We start from the raw sequence: 23897 nt of genomic DNA, 5'->3' as shown, positions 1-23897 counted from the left end.
CACACATGATAAACAGAAGAGTCCGTAACAGAACAGTCAGTTGGTGTAGCATTCTCTACGAGTAAATAGCCAAAGGAATGGTACCATTTCATGGAGGTCTTATGAAAGAATTGTAAGTACCTATGATTTGTAAACTTAGGATAACTTTAAAATTCCTCAGCCTCTGCTTTTAAAAATGGTCTAATGTTTTTCTTTGAGCTCTTATTACTTTTAAACATTTTAATATATCTAAGGACTCTGTCAGAATTTTTATAGAAAAAGCTGAAGAACTTAATGGTTTTAGGAATTGACATTTTAATTTATATCATTTATTCTCCTTGACACATTAGATGTATATACGATGATGTAATTTATGCTTTTTGGAGAAGAAGAAGAAAAATTTAAATATAATACTTAATCCATTAAACTCTGTGTATACATATAATACTGTTGTTTATTATGTTTTGTTTAAATTTTATTAAAATTTTGTTTTATTGTTTAAAATTTTATTTATTACTATTGTTTATTATGTATTATTATGTTTGATATACTTTCAGGCTTTAAGCCATGGTGATTTTCCTTTCAAATTATCATGAACATTTCAATAAATACTACGATAATTATACTTATCTAGAGCTTTCAATTTTACCAAGTACTAATCACTATCTCTTATAATACAAGAACCCTATAAAGCATACTTTGAATATTTTCTTCATTCAGTGTCAGTAAATAAGTAAATAAGTAATAGTAAATAACAAGAAATTCAAACTATAATTAGCATTTTGAACCCCAGGTTGGTATTCTTTTTTTAATACTGTACTGGCATGGGTTCTTTCTATATTAACAGCTGTTTAGGGAGTAAAAATAGCATAGCATTCAAATTTGCCTAAATTAAACAAACACAAAGAACCAATCCTTAATACATTACTCTTAGAGCAGACCCTGAGCGTAATATTAACTCTTGCAGCATAATCCATGAATAAGAACTTTGTGAGTGGAAATTACGACTTGGCTGGTACTTGATTGTATGATTTTGCTTACTTCACTAACCAAAGAACACAACCTGACTCAACACTTTGCTTATAAATAATACTGTATTTCCTTTGTAAAAATGTGTGTGCCAAAACTTCATTCTCTTTTTAGACGAGATTGGGCGCGTTCAGGGTGGTATGGCCATAGACTCATTCTCTTTTTAGAGACCCCACTAACCTCATCCTTTAAATAGATGCCTGGTGTTATGTAATCTTAGATGAATGTGAAGACAAGTCTTTTTGTGTATACTAAAATTTTGGGGTAGAATATCTGTGGTAATCAAAATGCTCCCTTTCGGGGCACCTGGGTGGCTCAGTGGGTTGAGCCGCTGCCTTCGGCTCAGGTCATGATCTCAGGGTCCTGGGATCGAGCCCCGCATCCGGCTCTCTGCTCAGCGGGGAGCCTGCTTCCTCCTCTCTCTCTGCCTGCCTCTCTGCCTGCTTGTGATCTCTCTCTGTAAAATAAATAAATAAAATCTTAAAAAAAAAAAAAATGCTCCCTTTCATTGAAACTCCAAATGGCTCCCACTGGAAGTCTGGGGACTTAAAAGAAATAAGGTCAACAAAGTGAACTAACATTGTCTTGTGGTACAAAGTATTTTTTCCCAGCTTTATTAAGATATAATTGGCATAAAACATTGTATAAGTTTAAGATGTACAGTGTGTTGTTTTGACACACTTATATATATATTGTGAAATGATTACTACCAGAACTTCAGCTCAGCTCACATCACATAATTAGCACTTTTTAAAAAAAAATTAATTTAATTTATTTATTTGAGAGAGAGATTGAGAGACAGAATGGAGCAGAGGAGAGCGAGGGAGAATCCCAATCAGATTCTTCACTGAGCTTGGAGCCCGATTCTGGGCTCGATCCCATGACTCTGAGATCATGACCTGAGTTGAAACCAAGAGTTGGATGCTCAACTGCTTGTGCCACCCAGGTGTCCCCCCCTTTTTTTATGGTTAAAATCTCCCTGAGCAACATTCAAATATATAATACAGTATAAATAACTGTAATCACTCTGCTGTACATTATAGTCCCAGAAGTTATTCGTCTTATAATTGGAAGTTTATACCCTTTGTCTAGCATCTCCCCGTTTCCCCCACCCCTTGGCCTTAGAAACCCCCATTCTAGTCTGTTTCTGAGTTCAGCACTTTTAGATTCCATGTATCCATGTATACCGATATGATACAGTATTTGTCTTTCTCTGTGTGACTTATTTCACTTAGCATAAAACCCTGAAGGTTCATCCATGTTCTCATAAACAGCAGGATTTCTTTCCCTTTTTCATGGCTGAATAAGATTTCATTGCACTTATATGCCAAATTTGCTTTATTCATTCATCCATTGATGGGCAATTAAGTTGTTTCCATGTCCTGGCTATTATGAAATAGTGCTGTAATGGACACGGGAGTGAAATGGTCTCTTTGAGATCCTCTTTTCATTTCATTTGGTCATGTACTCAGACGTGGGATTCGTGGATGATATGGTAGTTCTATTAGTTCTATTTTTAATTTTTTGAGGCAGCTCTGTACTCTTTTCCATAGTGACTATACCAGTTTACCTTCGCACTAACAGTGTGCAAATGTATTTCTTATAGCTGCTCGGTATTTAAAGAAGCCTTCCCAAGGCTTATGGAATTACAAAAACCTTAAAGAATGGAGAAGTAACAATTGTTTGTACCTAGGCAAGATTCTAAGTGTTGAAATTATAAATGAACTTGCTATTATAAAAAGTATCTAAAACCTGGAAAATAGTAAGTTCACTAGGATCAGAGTGGTTAATTTTTTAAAAAGGGGCTATGTTTCTGAATACTTTGTAGAAATCTGACTTGCATAATTCAAATTTAGTTTTCCTATAGAAATAAATACGTGAGATTTATGTTTTTCAGTTTTAATCATGAAGAAACATTAAAGACTCACACATATAAAAATAACAGAAAATGCAATCTCACCATATTTTGTTTTAAAGATCAAAAAAATGCATCAAGTTATTATCTGTCTGGTTAATTGCTGCTAATCACACAGTGAGGATTATAAACTAAACAAATCCATTTATCCATGTAGGCCATGAGGTCAGATAGTTGAGACTATAAACAGGCAGATTTAATGATGTCATTAATAAGAGGAGAATCTATCTCTGTGGTGTCTTATTTACTCCCACTAAGCATATGTTCTTTAGAAAGCAAATTACTGAACAGATGGAATAGGGAAAAAAACTAAGGTGAGTAACAGAATTATTTAACACAAACTCATTATACATTCAACATTAAGTGTATAATTATATTGCATTTTCATGTTTGGAACGATTATGCATCACTCTTTAAGGTTAAATTTGGGTGTTTTCTACATAAACTTGAAGTTATATAGTCATAACTCCAAGTGGAATGTTTAGATGCCTTCTTAGTGCTGTTTAACTTTGTCAAAGGAAAGGGGATATTTATTCATACAAAGAAAAAATGCAGTGGTTAGTCCAAAAGCTGTATATATGGAGATACACAACTAGAAACTCGTTCTTTCTAAACCCCAACTGTTTTCAACCTTTCCACAATGCTGTGCTTAGTACTGACTCCCTTTCTTTTAAACTTTAGCCTATTGTCAGTTATGTCATAGAACTCTCAAGTTGTCTGAATAGTCCACTGGTGATTCTGTTTGTGGGGTAACTTGTTTGTTAAAAGTTTTGACTTTTTGTAACAATGTAGCTAAGCCCCCCCAAAGAGAAATGCTAGAAAACAATGTAAAACTATTGTTTATTTTTTATTTTTTTTAAAGAGTTATTTATTTATTATTTGACAGAGAGAGATCACAAGTAGGCAGAGAGGCAGGCAGAGGGGGAGGGGAAAGTAGGCTCCCTGCCGAGCAGAGAGCCCCGCTTCTCTCAATACCAGGACCCTGAGATCATGACCTAAGCCAAAGGCAGAGGCTTAACCCACTGAGCCACCCAGGCACCCCTAAAACTATTGTTTAAATAAATAAAAAATAATTTGAAGATTAATTGATAAGTGATTATATTTGGCTGGGGGGTTTGTTTTTTTAATTACTCATGTGGAATCACAGAATGATGATTTTCATAGTTGGGAAAAAGATTGGTCAAAGTTAGCTATCATTTCTTGAAGTGCAGACATCAGATATCCCATCAATTTCATGAAAATAAGCCACAGTCCAACAAAAAGAAATAAAAGATTAGTTTTGCTTTTGTGATAAAATGTAAGTAACATTCTTTATATTTTTTAATTTTTACTTTTTACTTTTGAAATTTTCCTTAAGTAGTAGAAAGAGATTGAGACACTAGAGTAAGAATAACATGTGAATGATGCTTATGAAATTTTCGGGACAAAGAGTAGCATATAATCTTTTTGTGAGAGCATTGCAATATATCCGATTGGTTTTTATTTTAGGATCAAAAAGTGAATGTCAGTTATTATTTTAGCTCCTTTATCTTGGCATTCATAATACAGGACACACCTATTATACCAGAATTCTTGTGCTAAAGTTGTTTTAATGGCTTTGATATTCTGAGGGCTATTTTTGAACAGAATCTTTGCTAAGACTTTGTGCTGTACTGGCCACCAGTACTTGGCATGTTATATATGCCTTTGTTTCTAGATCCTGCCTATTTCCTCAGGGAAAGTTTGTATAAATGAATGAGGTTACTGTATGTTTCTTTGTCATTTCCTTCTGTTGTTTCTAGGGAGGAAAAATTGCAATAGATTTTACAGTATTTCTACCCTAAATTAGCTATCTTTCTGTGAAGCTGAACTATACGGTAGTTAGGAGGGCTGGAAATAGTATTTCAGGTTGCTTAAACCAGGCAGATGACACATAATTTACTTTTCAGAATGTGGGTTATTTCCTTTGCTTGAAGAGACCAGCTGCAGTTTTATAGATCGTGATGAGCATGAGTTAGTCTTTAGCATGCATGTCCATGGTTTTCTTCTGGTGAGCCAGGGCTGCTTTTAGATATTGTTCCATAGAAAATAATAATGAATTGTCTTTATTGAATAGGTCATACAGTTTTTTTCCCCTCTCATTCCAAATAGAATTTTAAGCCTCAGATTGTTGTTTTATCAGTCCCGGACCCACATAGTAGGAGATTCAGCAGCGGCATGGCAGGGGGGAAAGGAAATGGGTGTGGCGATCAGCTACTCTGCAGTTGACTAACTGCGACTGAGGACAAGTTAATTCTCCTCTTAGGAATTCATTCCTTAGGCTAGAACATACAGAAAACAGCAACTCTGCAAGGTGGTTGTAAGAGTTTACTATAACGCATACATAGTTTCCCACCTATTGTAGCTTCATGAGTTCACGATTAATGTTATTATGGGTGCTTCACCAGTGCTCATTGGTTGATTAAACTGAAGACACCTAAAGAGAAAGGGAGAACAAGGTAACATTTGGGACTTTTCATGTATAATTGAGTAAAATAGTAAGCTATTAATTTTTCGAGTGCAGAAAATGCCGTTTTTCCTTTTCTACCCAAAGCTAATGATGGTAGCTTATAAATGCTGTCATGTGGTAGTCTGTGTGGGGAAACTCATGTTGCTTTACCTCCTGGTTCAGAGTTCTTTCCTAAGTATCATTACCTTTTTTTTTTTTTTTAAGATTTTATTTATTTCAGACAGAGAGCAAGAGAAGAGAGAGAGAGGAGGTGGTAGGGAGGGGCAGAGAGAGAAGCAGGTTGCCCGCTGAGCAGAGATCCTGCATGGGGCTCGATCTTAGCACCCCAGGATCATGACCTGAGCCAAAGGCAGATGCTTAACCAATTGAGCCACCCAGGGGACCCCTAAGTATCATTACTTTTAACTTTATGCTTACTCTATCAAGTGAGCTCATTTTAATTAATCTATAATTTGACCTTTTTCACACAAAAGAACATAATATATATGGCTGATATTGAGGAGGATATATATAAAATAATTTCTTTGGGGGAGTTGTCACACTAACAATGTGAGAAAATGTTAGTAAAAGTTAGAAGACTTTATAATAGACAGGAGGAGGAAGAGAACTCCTTTAAAGGGATATAGATGTTAGGAATCCTAGTGGTTGGTTGGTTCTCTGCATTGCTTAAAGACAACTAGATTTTTATATGATTGAGAATAATGTATTTTTCTGCAAGTTCTCCTTTCTTTCTGAGAACCAGGGTCTGATGGTGAAACTTTAATTTCATACCAAATATATATCAACTGTCTTGTTTCAGCATGTTGTTAAGAAATTAGTTTTTTTTTTTTTTTTTTTAACTGGGAAAATATTTGAGCACCTGAATTTGTGTGTATCCGAAGACAACATTTATTTATTCAACAATATTTTAGGGGCGCCTGAGTGGCTCAGTCCATTAAGTGGCCACCTTCAGCTCAGGTCATGATCCCAGGACCGTGGAATCTAGCCCTAAGTTGGGCTCCTTGCTCAGCAGGGAGTCTACTTCTCCCTCTCCCTCTTCCTGCTGCTCTGCCTGCTTATGCTCTCTTTCTCTCTCTATCAAATAAATAAATAAAATATTTTAAAAAACCCAAAATTTTATTAACCATCTTCTTTGTGCCAAAAAATATTCTATCTCCTTCAGGATATAGCACTGATCTAGAGCATTTAAGTAGCTGGACTCAGCAAGCTTCCAGTCACTCATCAGGTTTCACTAATCTGAACTAATGACTAGTCAGAATTGTGAACATTTGCAGTAAGCCCTTTGAACATTGTTGCTGTGTGAAAAGCATATAATATGTAAACAGGGATTTCCTTGCTTAATGTGCCATTTTGTGCTCGCAATAAAGAGACACCAAAAAATGAGATAGTAAGGCAAACTCTTTCCTAGAGACCTCTTCTTTGTTGGTTTTCAATTTCATTGTGATTTTTCAGTTCTGATGATGCATACAACATTTCGTTTCTAGGTTTTTTTACTTTTTATTAAATTATTTACTTTGGATTTGAGAAAAGTTATGAAAACAGTTAATTAATAAAAATAGGGTAGTTCCAGATTATTCCCTCCCCAAATTGAAGGGATTATATCTATAGAAGGATAAAAATGATGGTTTCTGGAGAGTTACATTTTATGTATTTATTTATTTTTATTTTTTAATTTTTTTTACATGTTATGTATTTGTATCTGATACTGCTTGGAATACTATCCTATTGAAAGAATTATTAGTATAATTCCTGTCCTGTGATCTGATCCAGTGTTCTCATTTTTACTACCTTTCTTACAAGAGGAAGAGGTAGCTGATGTGTTTTTTGCTTAGCCTGCAAGTGTTTGGATGAACTATAAAAATGAGTTTGGGGCCATGATTTCTTAAAGATTTCTCAACATATGGGTCAAAGTTCTCTAGCAATCCTGTATCTATTAATACTGTAGAAACTCTTAAATTTCAGTGAGCTCTCTCACAGGGTCAAATAAGACTTCCACCTCCTTGGTAGAACATGCTGAAATGGCTGTGCTTGGCACAGAAGAACCCCTAGAGCCCTAGATTGTCTGCTGTTACCTCTTACTATGTTTTACCAAAAATGTACTGTTGAATTTTATATGAATGAAACCATAAAAAGAATAAAATAAAAAGATAAAAATCCTTGAAAAAATAAAATAAAATGATTAAAAAAACCCCTGAAAAATGTACTGTTGAATTTTATATGAATGGGACCATGAAAAGAATAAAACAAAAATGATAAAAATCCAAAAAAGATAAAATGATACAAATAAAATAAAATGATAAAAATTACATTGCTTGCCCATGTCTTGAAATCCTTAGCTCACTTCAAAGACTGGATGTGGAAAGCAAGTCGTTGCATGCTACTTACACAAGACCAACAGAGTGAAAATCCAATCAGTGTGTGCATTTGCAAAGATAAGCTTTCACTCTACATCAGAGATCAATGAATGAGTTACATCTGTGTATTTTAAGTCCAAATAAAATGTTTAAGGTTTACTTAAACTTTTGATTTCACATTTTAAGTGGTGGTTTAAATGAATTTCTGATTAGATGGGTTTTTTTTATATTTGTGTTCCTTCTTAATCATTTTCCAAAATCATTATTCCCAAAGTGTTTTCTTTGTCAATACCTATATATATATATAAGTATTTATACCTATATATAGGTATAATAAATATAAATAAATATAAATAAAATATTATATATATTTTATATATATAAAATATATATATTTGTCAATACCTATTGTATATATTAAATATATATATAACTATATATAATATATAATTAAAACTAGAGAAATCTTTCCCCAAAAGAATTCATTAAATATGGAGGAAAAATATAAAAATATTTCTCCAGTTCTATGTCTGAGTTTAAAAGTACAATTTTGAATTACACATTGGGTAAGCAACACTTACGGGGGGAATCCCATCTTTTCTGGGTTTAGGTAGTGAAATCAGTATGGAAATGCAATTATGCTGTGTTTTCATTATACCAGCTACCTCTTTTTTTTTTTAAGATTTTATTTATTTATTTGAGAGAGAGTGAGCACAGGCAGACAGAATGGCAGGCAGAGGCAGAGGGAGAAGCAGGCTCCCTGCCGAGCAAGGAGCCCGATGTGGGACCCGATCCCAGGACACTGGGATCATGACCTGAGCCAAAGGCAGCCGCCCAACCAACTGATCCATCCAGGCGTCCCCAGCTACCTCTTTTCTTTGTTAGATGTGTTAGCCTATTCATTGATTGCTGCTTTGTGTCTTGCCTTAAAACAAATTAGTTTAATTATATTTATTATATATATATATGTATATTGCACATTTATTATTTATACTAACTCATTGATCTGTAGTTGAAAGAAGACTGTCTTACTGGAAAAGCAGTTCTTGAACTGTTTGAATCGTAATAAAAGTGTTTCTTGGATAATCAATTTGTGTCTGAGGCTGTGTTTTGTATAATCTGTGCGGCTAATAATTCTTTAATATCTGCCGGTCCTTAATGAATATGTTATACTTTTAAATGCCAGTGATGTCAAGTAACTGGGGAATCATGGCTTTAAATTATTTCCGTGTGTGTAGAGGGATCTGGGAGGAATTACATTGAGTACTAAGAACATGCTATATTAGTTTTGTTATGACGTCTTGACAAGAATAATATGCCAAAAAGGGGTATATACAAAGACTTGCCTGCTGTTTACAGCAGCATTATTTACAGTAGCCAAAAAGCAGAAACAACTCAAATGCCCATCAATTAATGAACAGATAAATAAAATGTAGTATAGTCATATAATGGAATAATACTGGGTAATAAAAAGTAGTAAAATACATTTACAAGCTACAACATGGATAAACCTCAACATTCTTATGGTCCAATGGAAGAAGCCGGAGAAAAGCCAAAAGAAAACAAGAGAAAATCATATTTTATGATTCCATTTATATGAACTATCCAAAAAGGCAAGTATATAGAGACAAGAAGTAGATTAGTGGCAGTCTAGGGCTAGGACACAGATATAAAAAGAAAATGATGATCTTCGCTTATTTAAAGCACTTACTGAGAACATTAGAGTTGAAGAAACTTCACAGAGTTTTCAGCATAACTCTTCATTTTGCATACAAAAAGAAGTGACCTTCATTTAGGAGATCAGTATATATTTGATCTATATATATTCTAAATATGCATTTTTGATTAGCCTTAGTAATTTCTTTTTTTCTCCTCAATTATTTGATTGTTTTGTTCATCTGTACCATAGGACATAAGATTTTGGGGGGAGGGGTTCTATATTAGTAATTCACAAACACAAAAGCAGAGTATTTTTTTTTTTTTTAAGATTTTATTTATTTGACAGAGATCACAAGTAGGCAGAGAGGCAGGCAGAGAGAGAGAGGTGGAAGCAGGCTCCCCGTGGAGCAGAGAGCCGGATGTGGGGCTCCATCCCAGGACCCTGGGATCATGACCTGATCCGAAGGCAGAGGCTTTAACCCACTGAACCACCCAGGTGCCCAAAAAAGCAGAGTATTCATTACTCATCACCCAGCTTCAGAAATCACTTTTGATCTTGCTTTAGCTATCTCCTTCCCTGCCTCTGTTTTTTTCGCCTTTTATCTTCTGAAGAAAATTCCACTCATAGCCATTTTACTCATAAGTATTTTATTATATATGTATGAGTGATAAGGGCTCTTGTTTTTAGACATACCTTCTGTGGTATTATTGTATATAGCAAAATTAACATGTTAACTAATAACCCATTTTCATTCAGATTTCTCTAGCAGTCAGTTTGTCCATGCTAGATTAAATTTCCCACATTCCTTTGGTGGTTATGGCATTTAAAATCTCCCATTCTATGTCAGTTCTTGCCCAATCCCATTTCCCCACCTTTCCCCTCCACATTGTCAATGTGTAGGAGAAACTGAGCTGTAGGCTATCCACATCTAGATTTTGCTTATTATTATATTTGCTAATTACTATTATATTGAACTATTTGAGCATAAGTCAGAAAATGGCTTAATTTTTTTTTTTTCATCCAAAACAATTTTTCCACAGAGTTGAGAGCAATTGAGCTGGCATTTAAGAATTGGTAGTAACTCGGGGCACCTGGGTGGCTCAATTGGTTGAGCAACTGCCTTTGGCTCAGGTCATGATCCTGGAGCCCCGGATCAAGTCCCACATCGGGCTTCCTGCTTGGCAGGGAGTCTGCTTCTCCTGCTGACTTCTCTACTCTCATGCTCTCTTTCTCTCTCAAATAAATAAATAAAATCTTAAAAAAAAAAAAAAGAATTGGTAGTAACTCTTAAAGATCGAGATTAGCAGGCTTTCAGAAATGGTGTTCCAAGTCTTGACTTATTCTGTTTCATTGCTGCATTTCTTTTGGTAAAAAGATGGAAAGGGTGACATTGGGAAACTGAATCATTCCTCCCTAAGGTAAGCTGCTTAGGACAGAAACACCCAATGCAAATGCCAAAGTCATGGGTTTAGGGTATGGAATGTGCTGCTCTTACCAATCCCTGTGAATGGCCTTGAATGATGTCATAACAGATTGGGTTTTAATTTTTATTATGTTGCATATAGAATAATGTCTGGGTTGGTCTTTTCATTTTTTTTTCCCTAACAAAAGAAGCTTTTAAATCAAATGTCTTGATGCTTATTATGTGTGTGTGTGTATGATTTGCCAACAATAGGTTTTGTTTTTTGTTTTTTGTTTTTTGTTTTTTTTAACATAGAAGTATAGGTAACGGACATTTAAAAATGTGGCCCTTATTTCTTATTGTGGTTATGTTTTCCCCACATCCCTTTGTTTTAATAGCATGTATTTCTTTTTCTTTTAATAGCATTTTCACTTCTGTATGGATCTATCAGATTGTTGTTATGAATAATAGTATTTGTGCTTTTAAAATAGATCAAGAATTTCATTTGTATGTCTTACTGTGTCTATAAGTGAGGGCCTCTTAGTTCAGTTAAGTAGTCTAATGAATGAGGGTCTGTGCAGGTACGACTAGTTTAATAATTGTCTATTAAATAGAATAATACGTATTGATGGAGATAGTCATTTTTCCAATACCTTTGCCTTTATTTTAGTCCAGTGGTTCTCAAACTGTAATATGCTGGATTACCAGGATATATCACTTGGGCCCGATATACAGGTGCTATTAAATAGGTACAGTGTGGACCCACTCAAGCAAATCAAATTGAAACAAGTTCTGTAGGTGATTCTAATGCCTATCAAAAGTTTGACAATCACTGTCTTAGAAAAATCTAGTTTTATTGTAACTTTTTGTTTTTAAATAATTTGATTAGCCAGAAGTTGCAAAAATAATGCAGTTTCTTTATGACTTCTTCCAAGCTTCTCCCAATAATAATATCATACATAATTATAATACATTATTAAACCCAGGGAAGTGACACTGGTGCAATACTATCAAGTCAGGTACAGACCTTGTTTGGATTTCATCAACTTTTACATGCATTTTTTTTTAAGAGTTTATTTATTTGACAGAGATCACAAGTAGGCAGAGAGGCAGGCAGAGAGAGAGGAGGAAGCAGGCTCCCCGCTGAGCAGAAAGCCCGATGCGGGGCTCGATCCCAGGACCCAGGAATGATGACCTGAGCCAAAGGCAGAGGCTTAACCAGCTGAGCCACCCAGGTGCCCTACATGCATTTTTATCATTATTATCAACTGTTTATTTGTTTTGATTTATAATTCTATGACATTTTACTACATGATATAGATTTGTGTGATATCCCACAATCAGAATTCAGAACTGCTCTGTCACTGCACAGGAACCCCTTTGTATCAGCCCTTAACAGTCACACCCTGCCTCCAGCCCAGGTAGCTGGTGATCTGTATCCTATGACCTTAATTAAGTTTGTCATGTTAGGACTCTTACATAAATAGAACCTTACAGTACATAACCCTGTGAGACTGTTGTTTGTTTTGTTTTGTTTTTCTCCACTCCGCATGATGCCCTTGAGGTCATCTGAGATGTTGAGTGTATCAAGGCTTTGTTGCTTTTTTTTGTGGAGTTCATTATATGGGTGTCCACAGTTTGTTTTATTCATTCTCACACCGGAGCACATTTGGGTTGTTTCTAGTTTGGGGTTGTCACAAAGTCAGCTGCTGTAAACATTGATGTGCAGGTTTTAGATGATTTTAAGTTTTCATTTCTCTCTGCAGATACCAAGAGTAGATTGCAGGGTCATATGATGTGTGTGTTTGGCCTCATATTATACTCCCAATCTTTCCCAAAGTGCCTGTACCATTCTGAGTTCTACAAGTCACATGTGAGAGATCCAGTTTCTGCCCACTCTTGTCCGCACTTAATGTTGTCAGTAGTTTTCAATTTAGGTGTGTTGTGGTATCTCATCATAGTGTCCATTTGCATTTCCCTGATGGAGAATAATGTTTAACATCTTTTCATGTGCCTATTTGCCATTCATATCCTCTTCGGTAGCGTTCAGAACTTTTGCCCATTTTATAATCGGGTTGTTTTCTTTCTGTTGAGTTTAATTTTAGTTGTTTTTTTTTTTTTTAAGATTTTATTTATTTATTTGACAGAGAGAGAGATCACAAGCAGGCAGAGAGGCAGGCCAAGAGAGAGGGAGGGAAGCAGGCTTCCTGCTGAGCAGAGAGCCCAATGCGGGGCTCGATCCCAGGACTCCGGGATCATGACCCAAGCCAAAGGCAAAGACTTTAACCCACTGAGCCACCCAGGCACCCCTATTTTTTAGTTTTTTAATTTTAAAGATTTTATTTATTTATTTGATAGGGAGTGTGTATGCGTGAGAGTACACATGGGAAGCATCATGCAGAGAGAGAGGGAGAAGGAGGCTTCCCACTGAACAAGGAGCCTGATGCAGGGATCGATCTCAGCACCCTGGGATCATGACCTGAGTTGAAGGCAGACCCTTAACTGGCTGAGTCACCCAGGCGCCCCTCTTCCTGTTGAGTTTAGAGGGCTCTCTATATTTTCTGGATAGAAGTCACTTGGGTATATAACTTGCAGATATTTCTCCCATTCTGTCTTCTCATCCTTCTAACAAGGTCTTCGACAGAGCAAAATTTAATTTTTAATAAAGTCCAGTTTATCAATATTAAAAAAAAAATCTTTTATGGGTTGTGTCATTGGTGTCATGTCTAAGAACCTTTTGTCTAAGTGTTGGTCCCAAGTATTTTCTCTGTTTTTTCTCTTGTATTTTCTCTTGTCATTTTCTCTTGTATTTTAAACACTTTGTAAGTTTATATTTTATATTTAGATCAGCATTAGGCCAATTTTTTAATAAGGTGCTACTTTAGATTTTAGTATTTCCAAAGTCTGAGACACTATTTCCAAGTAGTTTTTCTAGCCAGTATTCGATAAAACCTCTAGCTGGGAAAATTCCTTCCAAGGACTTTTCTTTATCAGTATGCAGTTAAGGTTTTGTTTGAATGTGGTTTACTCTAACACACCACTCCCCAACAAAGATTTAAAACTTTAACAGAGACTGACTGCTCTTTAATATTTACCAAAGTACATGCATACATACCTTGTTCTATTGTGCTTTGCTTTATTGTGCTTAACAGGTACTGCTTTTTTTTTTTTTTTTTTAAACAAATTGTAGGTTTGTGGCAACCTTGTATTGACCAAGTCATTGCCATCATTTTTCTAACAGCATTTGCTCATTTTGTGTCTGTGTCACCTTTTGGTAATTCTGGCATTATTTCAGACTTTTGAATTATTATTTGTTACAGTGATTTGTAATAAGTAATTACAACTCACTGAAAGCTCAGATGATGGTTTAGCATTTTTTAGCAATATAGTATCTTTTTAAAACTTAGTTTTCTTTAAATTCAATTAATTAACATACAGTATATTATTAGCTTCAGAGGTAGAGTTCAGTGATTTATCAGTCTTATATAATACCCAGTGCTCATTACATCATGTGCCTTCCTTAATGCCCATCAACCAGTTACCCCATCTCCCCATTCTCCTCCAGCAACTCAGTTTGTTTCCTATGATTAAGAGTCTCTTATGGTTTATCTCCCTCTCTGATTTTGTCTTGTTTTATTTTTCCCTCCCTTCCCCTATGCTCTTCTGTTTTGTTGCTTAAATTCCACATATGAGTGAGATTATATGGTAATTGTCTTTCTGTGATTGACTTAATTCACTTAGCATAATACCTACCCTCTAGTTTTATCCATATGCAAATGGCAAGACTTCATTTTTTTGATGGTTGATAAATAGTCCATTGTGCATATGTATACCACATCTTTATCCATTCATCTCTCTATGGACATCTGGGCTCTTTCCATAGTTTGGCTTTTATAGACATTGCTGTTATAAACATTGGAGTATAGGTGCCCCTTCAGATCACTACATTTGTATCTGTGGGGTATGCTGAGGCTAGGAGTTTTAGTACTATGTTGAACAACAGTTGTGAGACGGGACATCTCTGTCATGTTCCTGACCTTAAGGGAAAGCTCCCAGTTTTTCCCCATTGAGAATGATATTTGCTATGAGCTTTCATGTATAACTTTTATGATACTGAGTTATATTCCCTCTATCCTTACACTGTGGAGTTGTTGTTTTTTTTAATTAATTTTTTTTCAGTGTTCCAAGATTCATTGTTTATGCATCACACCCTGTGCTCCATGCAATACGTGCCCTCCTTAGTACCATCACCAGGCTCACCCAACCCCACACTCCTCTCCTCTCCAAAACCCTCAGTTTGTTTCTCAGACTCTACAGTCTCATGGTTTGTCTCCCCTTCTGATTTCCCCCAGTTCACTTCTCCTCTCCATCTCCCAAAATCCTCCATGTTATTCCTTATAATCCACAAGTAAGTGAAACCGTATGATAATTGACTCTCTCTTTGACTTATTTCACAAATGTTGGAGAGGATGTGGAGAAAGGGGAACCCTCTTACACTCTTGGTGGGAGTGCAAGTTGGTGCAGCCACTTTGGAAAACAGTGTGGCGATTCCTTATGAAATTAAAAATAGAGCTACTCTATGACCCTGCAATTGCACTACTGGGTATTTACCACAAAGATACAGATGTAGTGAAAAGAAGGGCCATCTGTACCCCAATGTTCATAGCAGCAATGGCCACAATCGCCAAACTGTGGAAAGAGCCAAGATGCCCTTCAATAGATGAATAGATAAAGAAGATATGGTCCATATATACAATGGAGTATTATGCCTCCATCAGAAAGGATGAATACCCAACTTTTGTATCAACATGGATGGGACTGTGGAGAGTTTTAATCAAGAAAAGATGCTGTACTTTGTCAAATGCTTTTTCTGCATCTTTGGAGAGGATCATATGGTTCTTGTCCTTCCTTTTATTAATGTGGTATATCACCTTGATTGATTTATGGATGTTGAACCACTCTTGCAGCTGAGGAATAAATCCTACTTAGTCATGGTGAATAATATTTTTAATGTACTGTTGGATCTTATTGGCTAGTATCTTGGTAAGAATTTTTACATCCATGTTAATCAGGGATATTGGTACATAATTCTCCTTTTTGGTGGGGTCTTTGGTTTTGGGATCAGGTATTGCTGGCCTCATAGAAAGAGTTTGGAAGTTTTCCTTCCATTTCTACTTTTTGAAGCAGCTTTAGAAGAATAGGTATTAATTCTGCTTTAAATGTTTGGTGGAATTCCTCTGGAAGCCATCTGGCCCTGGACTCTGTTGGGAGATTTTTGATTACTGCTTCAATTTCCTTGTTGGTTATGGATCTGTTCAGGTTTTCTATTTCTCCCTGTTTAGCTTTGGCAGTTTATACATCTCTGGAAATAATCCATTTCTTCTAGGTTGCCTAATTTGTTGGCATATAGTGGCTTATAATATGTTCTTATAATTTTTTCAGTGTTGGTTGTGATCTCTCCTCTCTCATTCATGATTTTTTTTGTTTCAAATTTGGATCCTTTCTGTTTTCTTTTTGTTTAGTTCAGCTAGGGGTTTATTCCTAGTTTTATTGATCTGCACTACTATTCTTTTGGTTTCTATTTCCTTAATTTCTCCTCTAATCTTTATTATTTCTCTTCTCCTGCTAGGTTTAGGCTTTATTTGCTGTTCTTTCTCCAGCTCCTTTAGGTATAAGGTTAGGTTATGTGTTTGAGACTTTTCTTGTTTCTTGAGAAAGGCTTGCAATATGGTATTTTTAAATTAAGTGCATACATTGTTTTTTAGACATAGTGCTATTTATTGCACACTTAGTAGACTACCGTATAGTTTAAGTATAACTTTATATGCCCTGAGAAATAAAAAAATTGACTTGCTTTATTGCGATATTTGCTTTATTGTGGTCTAGCACCAAACCCACAATATCTCTGAGTTATGCCTGTATTTGAGAGATTATTGAAATTGTGACTTGAAGGTAACTTTGCTTTCATTTCATGATTGGTTAATCTATTATTATATGTATATTAGGTATATATATGTATACACATGTATACATATACATATATACATAGGTACACACATATACACAAACAAATACATATACATATATATATTTATATATACACACACATATACATGTATCTTGGAATCTTGGAACACTGAAAAATTGTATATAGTATACATATATATGTGTGTATTATATGTATATTATATGTATATGTATAATATGTATTAAAATACATATGTGTATGTATTTTAATAATTATAATATCCACATTTAATGTTTTTAGCTCTTTACTAGCATGCTTTTGAAAACCGGAAAATTATTCCATCCAAGAACTTTCTTTTAAAGACTTAATTTTTTTAAATAGCAGTTTAGGTTCACAGCAAAATTGAGCAGAAGGTACATAGGGTTTCCATATGTACCCTGTCCCCACACATGCACAGCCTCATCTACTATCACCATCCACCACCAGAGTGGTGCATATGTTACAATTGATGAACCTACACTGAGACTTCATGATCACCCCAAATCCACAATTTATATTGGGAATCATTCTTGATTTTGTACATTCTATAGGTTTGGACAAATATATAATGACATGTATTCATCATTATAGCATCATATAGAGAATTTTCAGTGCTCTAAACATCCTCTGTGCTTCACCAGTTCATCTCCCCCAACTTCACCCCAGAACTCCTGACAACCACTAATCTTTTTATTATCTTTGTATTTGTGCCAGAATGTCGTATAGTTGGAAACATACAAGCTAGCCTTTTCAGACTGGTTTCTTGCATTTAGAATACCCATTTAAGGGTCTTCCAAAGTTTTTCATGCCTTGATCCTTCATTTCTTTTTAGTGACAAATAATATTTCAGATGTACCATATTTTGTCTGTTCATCTATTGAAGGACATCTCGGTTGCAACTATGAGCTTTTGAACTTCCTTTTAGGGATGAAAATTACTCTCTTTTATTGTTTTAGAGACATAATAAGATGAAACAATCTGTTGATAAGTTTTTACCTTAAATTTAATCAGTAACTCTTAGTTTGAGGTTTTGTAAGTATTTAACCTCTTTTGAGAAAGTGGAAATATATAGGGTTTTTTATACTTAATTTTTATGCGGCTACGAAAAAGGAGGTCCAAGAGGTGTTGCATAATTCTCTGTCCCCATGTTTTTGTTAATCATTTTTGAATTTTTAGATTGTGGCATCAGTATCATTTTTATTACCTTTTCAGACTAATTTTCATAAAGTTCATTGACTGTCCCTTGTACGTTGCCTTCAAGGGAATAATAATGAAGTTCAGAGGAAGCTTTCAGTAGATGATGCTGAGCCCCATTGCTCCTGACATTTATTAATTACTAGGCAGAGGGCTATCTATGCACAGAGTAAATGGAGCAGCAAGTGAGCACTGAGGCATGGTTTTAGAGTTTCAATTTGTTTTTGAGGGAAATTATTTGCTAAATAAATTTAGTTCCTGGAGCTAGATGGGCATTCAGTTAATTTAGTTTTTCTTTTGTAGGATCCTTTTAGGTTATTTTTGAAATTGTTCTATTGGACTCATTTTGTTTTTAAGTTACTGGTATCTGAGGACCTCCTGGTATTTATTTATCCAGTTTCTTTCTGTGGCACTGAGCACACAGTGGGTGCCCAATTAATGTTGTTGACTGTCTTGTTACTCATTGTTTATATTGCTTTCAGGTCTGTTTTTCAACTTTGCTCATTTGTTTTGATGAATTTTTTATCTCCTCCTTTGATAATTTGCATTTCTACCAGAGGCTTTCCTTATCCTACCACTTGTTGATGTTTGAGTTTCTTAACTTTGCATAAAACAAACATCACCATTAGATATTTAGAAAAGCCCAAAGACAAACTGAAATTGCAGCAACTATTATGGAACAGATGAGAAATTAAGTATTTAATATTTAATTTATAGATACATTTTTCTAATCTATGTCTTTGGTAGTTCCTTGAGTGTGTTTATATGAATAAGAATGTATCCACTTAGGGGTGCCTGGGTGGCTCAGTGGATTAAGCCTCTGCCTTCAGCTTAGGTCATGATTCTGGGGTCCTGGGATTGAGAGTCCCACATTGGGCTCTCTGCTCAGCAGAGAGCCTGCTTCCTCCTCTCTCTCTCTGCCTGCCTCTCTACCTACTTGTGATCTCTGTCTGTCAAATAAATAAATAAAATCTTAAAAAAAAAAAGAACGTATTCACTTATATCTGTACATTTTTCTGTATTATATCTCAGTGAAAATATCAAATGAGATTTAGGCTTCCTTTCTTTCATAAGGAATTTCCTTATTTGGTGAAAGGAAGCAAATGGAGGTTTAGATTTGGAAAAGTTATTACAAAACTTTTAGAATTTTTTTTTTTAAAGATTTTATTTATTTATTTGACAGACAGAGATCACAAGCAGGCAGAGAGGCAGGCAGAGAGAGAGGAGGAAGCAGGCTCCATGCTGAGCAGAGAGCCCTATTCGGGGCTCAATCCAAGGACCCTGGGATCATGACCTGAGCCAAAGGCAGAGGCTTTAACCCACTGAGCCACCCAGGTGCCCCTCGACTGCTTTTAAGATTTGTTATATTCAGGGGCGCCTGGGTGGCTCAGTGGGTTGAAGCCTCTGCTTTCGGCTCAGGTCATGATCCCAGGGTCCTGGGATCAAGCCCCACATCGGGCTCTTGTTTCAGAGAGATTAATGACCAACTAATAAGTGCAGCCCCAACCACAAACCAAGATCTCCAACATACTTCAAAATCTTGAACTCTATCATTAGTACCTCTGGATGATTCATATGTTGGTTCTTTTTCCTTTTTAATTGCAAATGAATACCTTTTTCTATCCCCTTGTGCTTTTCTACGTGTCATATCTTCATGTTGTCACAGGGAGATTATACTGTATGTTGATCTAGTGAGCTATTTTTGTTTTCCCCCTGCCACACCACTGATACCCACCTCTCCAACCAAAGAAGTTGAAAACCAATTTATGCACTTACGACCTCAAGCATTGCGAGTGTGTGTGTGTGTGTGTGTGTGTCTGAATAAGAGTTTGGCTTAGAGGTGTGCTTGGGTGGCTCAGTTGTTAAGCGTCTACCTTCGGCTCAGGTCAGGATCCTAGGGTCCTGGGGTCGAGCCCTGCATTGGGCTCCCTGCTCAGTGGGGAGCCTGCTTCTCCCTCTCCCACTTCCCCCAGCTTGTGTTCCCTCTCTTGCTGTGTCTGTCTCTGTCAAATAGACAAATTAAAAAAACAAAACAAAACAAAACAAAAAAAAAGTTTGGCTTAGAAACAGGAGTAAATTTTTGTCCTACTGACTTTGACAAAATGTGATATATTGTATGGTTTTTAGCTATTTTATATACATAAACAAAATGCCGTCTAGAAATCAGGCTTTTGGTATTGAACATGTTATTGGATGTTACTAAATGTTGAAGAAATTTCTCATATCACCCGGTGATAAGTAGAAGGGGAGTGGGGAGTGTGAATTATGTTATTTAGCATTTCATTAGCTGGCTACCATAGTGAATATTAAATGTTTCCTCACTAGAAATAACTTTTGGAAGTTGTATTTCTGCTTTGGAATGGATATCTGATTAAAATAGGAGAAGGGAGCCCCTTCTGTCTCTCTGGGTATATGACAACTAAGCCATAAAAGCTTCATTTACTCATGCTGATTCAGTCTGGAAGACCTGGTGTTACAAAGAGATTCTGTTATGTCCCTGTACCTCACTTTACACAATTGCTAAGTTCCTAAAAGTAGTAAAAAAGGAAGACTTGAGAGGGATATAATAAAAAATGAATAAACCAAATGAGAACTATAGTTGAATTGGTTATTCTTTAAAAAATAATTGAGCATACTCTGATGAAGGTGATGTATTAACCAAAAATACAAAAAATTATATTTGTGATTTCTGCTTCAAAAATTTTTTCTGGCAGATAAGGTGGGGTGCACAGCAAAGTGTGCTGTAAGACACAGGGCAGCCTGGGGGTATTGTATTCCTCTATTGTAATTAGTTATTTGGCTTTCTCTTTATTTTTTCTACCATACTGTCAGTGCTAGAAGGGAAAGCTTATTTGGATATAATCTTTTTTTTTTTAAGATTTTGTTTATTTATTTAACAGAGAGAGAGATAGACCACATGTAGGCAGAAAGGCAGGCAGAGGGGGAGGGGGAAGCAGGCTCCCTGCTGAACAGAGATTCCCAGTGCCAGGCTCGATCTCAGGACCCTGAGTTCATGACCTGGGCTGAAGGCAGAGGCTTAACCCACTGAACCACCCAGGTGCCCTCTTTGGATATAATCTTAATCTACATAGTGTGTTAGGTGTGATAGCTCATCATAGCTACTTATTGAACAAAAGGATCTATCTATACAAATGTCCTACTATAAATATAAACAAGATACTAAAAGATTTTAAAGCACCTTTAAAGCACTTTAAAGGACTTCCCTGTATAGAACAAGAAAGGTTCTTGGAAGACAAGGCATCCAGAGAGAGGATATTCACTGGCTGATTGCAGAGAGAATGTCCTCTTTGTGCATGGCATGAGCAGTGGGTGCTTTTGAGCATAGCGGGTCTGCTAGGTCACCTGATGCTGGAACTGAGGCAGAGGGTTTATGTAGAATCATACTTCTCTAGATTGTTGGTTAGGGAGGTAAGGCTGTAATCAGGATGTCAGCTGGGGCTCAAGTCTCAGCTGAGGGGGGATCAGCTTTCAAGCTCACAGTCTTGGCTGGTGGCAGGCTGCAAGTCCTCGTTAGCTGTTGGCCAGAGACAAAGGGAAGCTGAGAACATGGTAGCAGGCTTCCCTTGGAGCGAGTGGGAGTGTCTATAACTGACACCACAGTCTTTGGTAACGTAATCTCAGAAGTGACATTCTTTGCAGCATTCTTTTCACTGAACACAAGTCACTAAATCTAACCCACTTTCAGTGAGAGGGGATTTTACAAGGAGCCAGGGTTACTGGTGGCCATCTTAGAGGCTCTCCATCACAATAATAGATTTCATTTAACAGTATGTAAAAAATTATTTAATATGTAATCGATATAAAAATAATACTAATAGGTATTTAATATTTTGGTACTTAGCCTATAAAATGCAGTGTGTATTTTACACTTATAGCACATCGCCATTCAGATGGTGTATTTTCTTTTCTATTTTTTTAAAGATTTTATTGAGAGAGAGAGAGCGCATGTGCACGTGTGTGTGCACATGAGCAGGAAGGGGGGGTGTAGAAGGAGAAGCAGACTTCCCACTGAACAAGGAGCATGAGACTCAATCCCAGGATCCTGAGATCATGACCTGAAGGTAGACGTCCAGACCACCAAGCCACCCAGGTGCCCCCGATGGTATATTTTCATTCGAAGGACTTGATCTGTATTTAGTTGTATAAAATTTATAGTAAAAAATAGATCCACACATCTGAGCTGTTCCAAATATACTTAAATATTTTCCAACAACTGAATCAAGTATCGGTTTTAAAATAGAAATTAAATTGAACTAAAAGTGTAATCCCTCAGTCACACTAGTCATGTTTCAAGTGCTCAATAGGCAAATGGCTACCATGTTAGGTAGCAGAGTTCTGGAAGTTTGGCTGCAAAAGGAAGGCGGGAAATAAAATGATACTTGGAAGGAACAGGAAAGTGGAAATTAAGATAATAGAAATCAGTGCCCTTTGTGTGTGTTCTGAGGAGAAGGAAAGAAATCTAGGGTGATGGAAACCCAGAATACAGTTAACATGTTTGGATTATTGATCAGATTTGAGTGGAGGTGAAGTGGGTACAAAAACCCTGAAGTGATGAAGGGCTTGTGGTAGGTACCTTGTATTCCGAGTGTTGAAATGTGAAACCATTGAGTGTGGGAGACTGAAACCAGAGGCTTTTCAAACTGTTTTTTTGAGTTTGTCACTCTGTTCATCATTTTTTCCTAGTGTGTATGCCAAGACAGAGAAAAGCACTTGGAAATGGAATCATTTCCTGTGAGCTCAGAGGAGAGAGACCCTTTCCTGACCAGGACCAGAGTATTCTCAGGATAGGAAGAGCTCCCCGGGCATGGGGTTTCTGTCCATGCCACTCTTTCAATCAAATGTTATTTGTAAATTATCACAGAAAATTTCCTTTCCTTCTCCATTTTGGTGACCAGTAATACTACTGTGGTGTTGAGGGTAGATGGCACGCCAAAATATTATTGTGCTCTGCCCTCAGGAGGAACATATCTGAGCCACTATTTTCGTTCTAAACATTATTATGCACAAATCTCTGCATGTTAGATGAGGAAAGGGACCTGAGATCTTCTAGTTTGATACCTTTATTTTGTAAATGAACGAATGGAGGACCAGAGAAATTATTAACTTACGGTGAGGTAAGTAGCCATTTAGGACCTTCCCCTGCTTTTTGATTCCTGGTACTTGAGTCCACTACTCCAACTGGGGAAGTAGCAGTCTCTGTCGGTATGAGTGGGCATTTGCACATCTAGCATCTGCATTCCTATTTAAATACCAGGGATTATTTAGATGGCCCTTGTTAAGGTTATCGCGAAGGTTTGGTACCATGCTCTGTGTGCTTTGGAGCAAGTTTCTTAACTTCTGTAGACCCCAGTTAAATGGCAATGACAACTGCCTCATGAGATTAAATGTAGCCAAAGGCTCCTGCCCAGTGTTTAGCAGTAGTTCTTCAGTAACGGCTCATTTTTTTTTCTCTACCACTTGGCTTTTGTCCATTCATCTTTGTTGTTGTTTTGAATGGAAGTTTCAGCTCCCAAAGGGATGACACATTATAATAGTTAAGAGCACTGGCTTTAGCATCCAATGACTTGGGCTTAGACCTTCATCCCAGCCCTGATAGCTAAGTTCTTTAAACACGTGGCCCATCAGTTTTCTCATCTGGAACATGATGCTGGGCTCACTTACCATATACAGGGTTGTGAGAATGAGTTAGTAGATGTAAATCACTTTGGGCAGTTTCCACCAGCGAGTCAGTGCTCAAGCATTTTCTGTTTTGATGACGTGGTAATAAAATAGGATGAAGTTATTTTATTTTTCTGTTGTGTCCATTGGGAGGCATTTTAGGGACATGCAGGCACTAGCATTTAGTAAG

The 23897-nt window shown here is 36.4% G+C and overlaps 1 protein-coding gene across 8 annotated transcripts in view; it reads left to right on the top strand.

Moving 5' to 3' along the window:
• Positions 1 to 23897, top strand: part of COBLL1 (cordon-bleu WH2 repeat protein like 1) — a 164465-nt gene that overhangs the window by 70443 nt on the left and 70125 nt on the right. Inside the window, exon 1 of one of the 8 annotated variants that reach the window (XM_032880321.1) lies at positions 56 to 112. The exons of the other annotated variants lie outside the window; for them this stretch is intronic. Within the exon in view, the coding sequence (XP_032736212.1) occupies positions 78 to 112 (35 nt within the window). The 5' untranslated portion in view covers positions 56 to 77. Of the gene's footprint in view, positions 1 to 55; positions 113 to 23897 lie in introns of those variants that run through there. 8 annotated transcript variants of the gene reach the window in all.

This window comes from Lontra canadensis, unplaced genomic scaffold (genome assembly GCF_010015895.1).
Source record: "Lontra canadensis isolate GAN:19392208 unplaced genomic scaffold, GSC_riverotter_1.0 scaffold69, whole genome shotgun sequence".
Classification (NCBI taxonomy): Eukaryota; Metazoa; Chordata; class Mammalia; order Carnivora; family Mustelidae; genus Lontra; species Lontra canadensis.
Note: the sequence above shows the minus strand (reverse complement) of the source record. Positions and strands in the feature narration are given on the sequence as shown.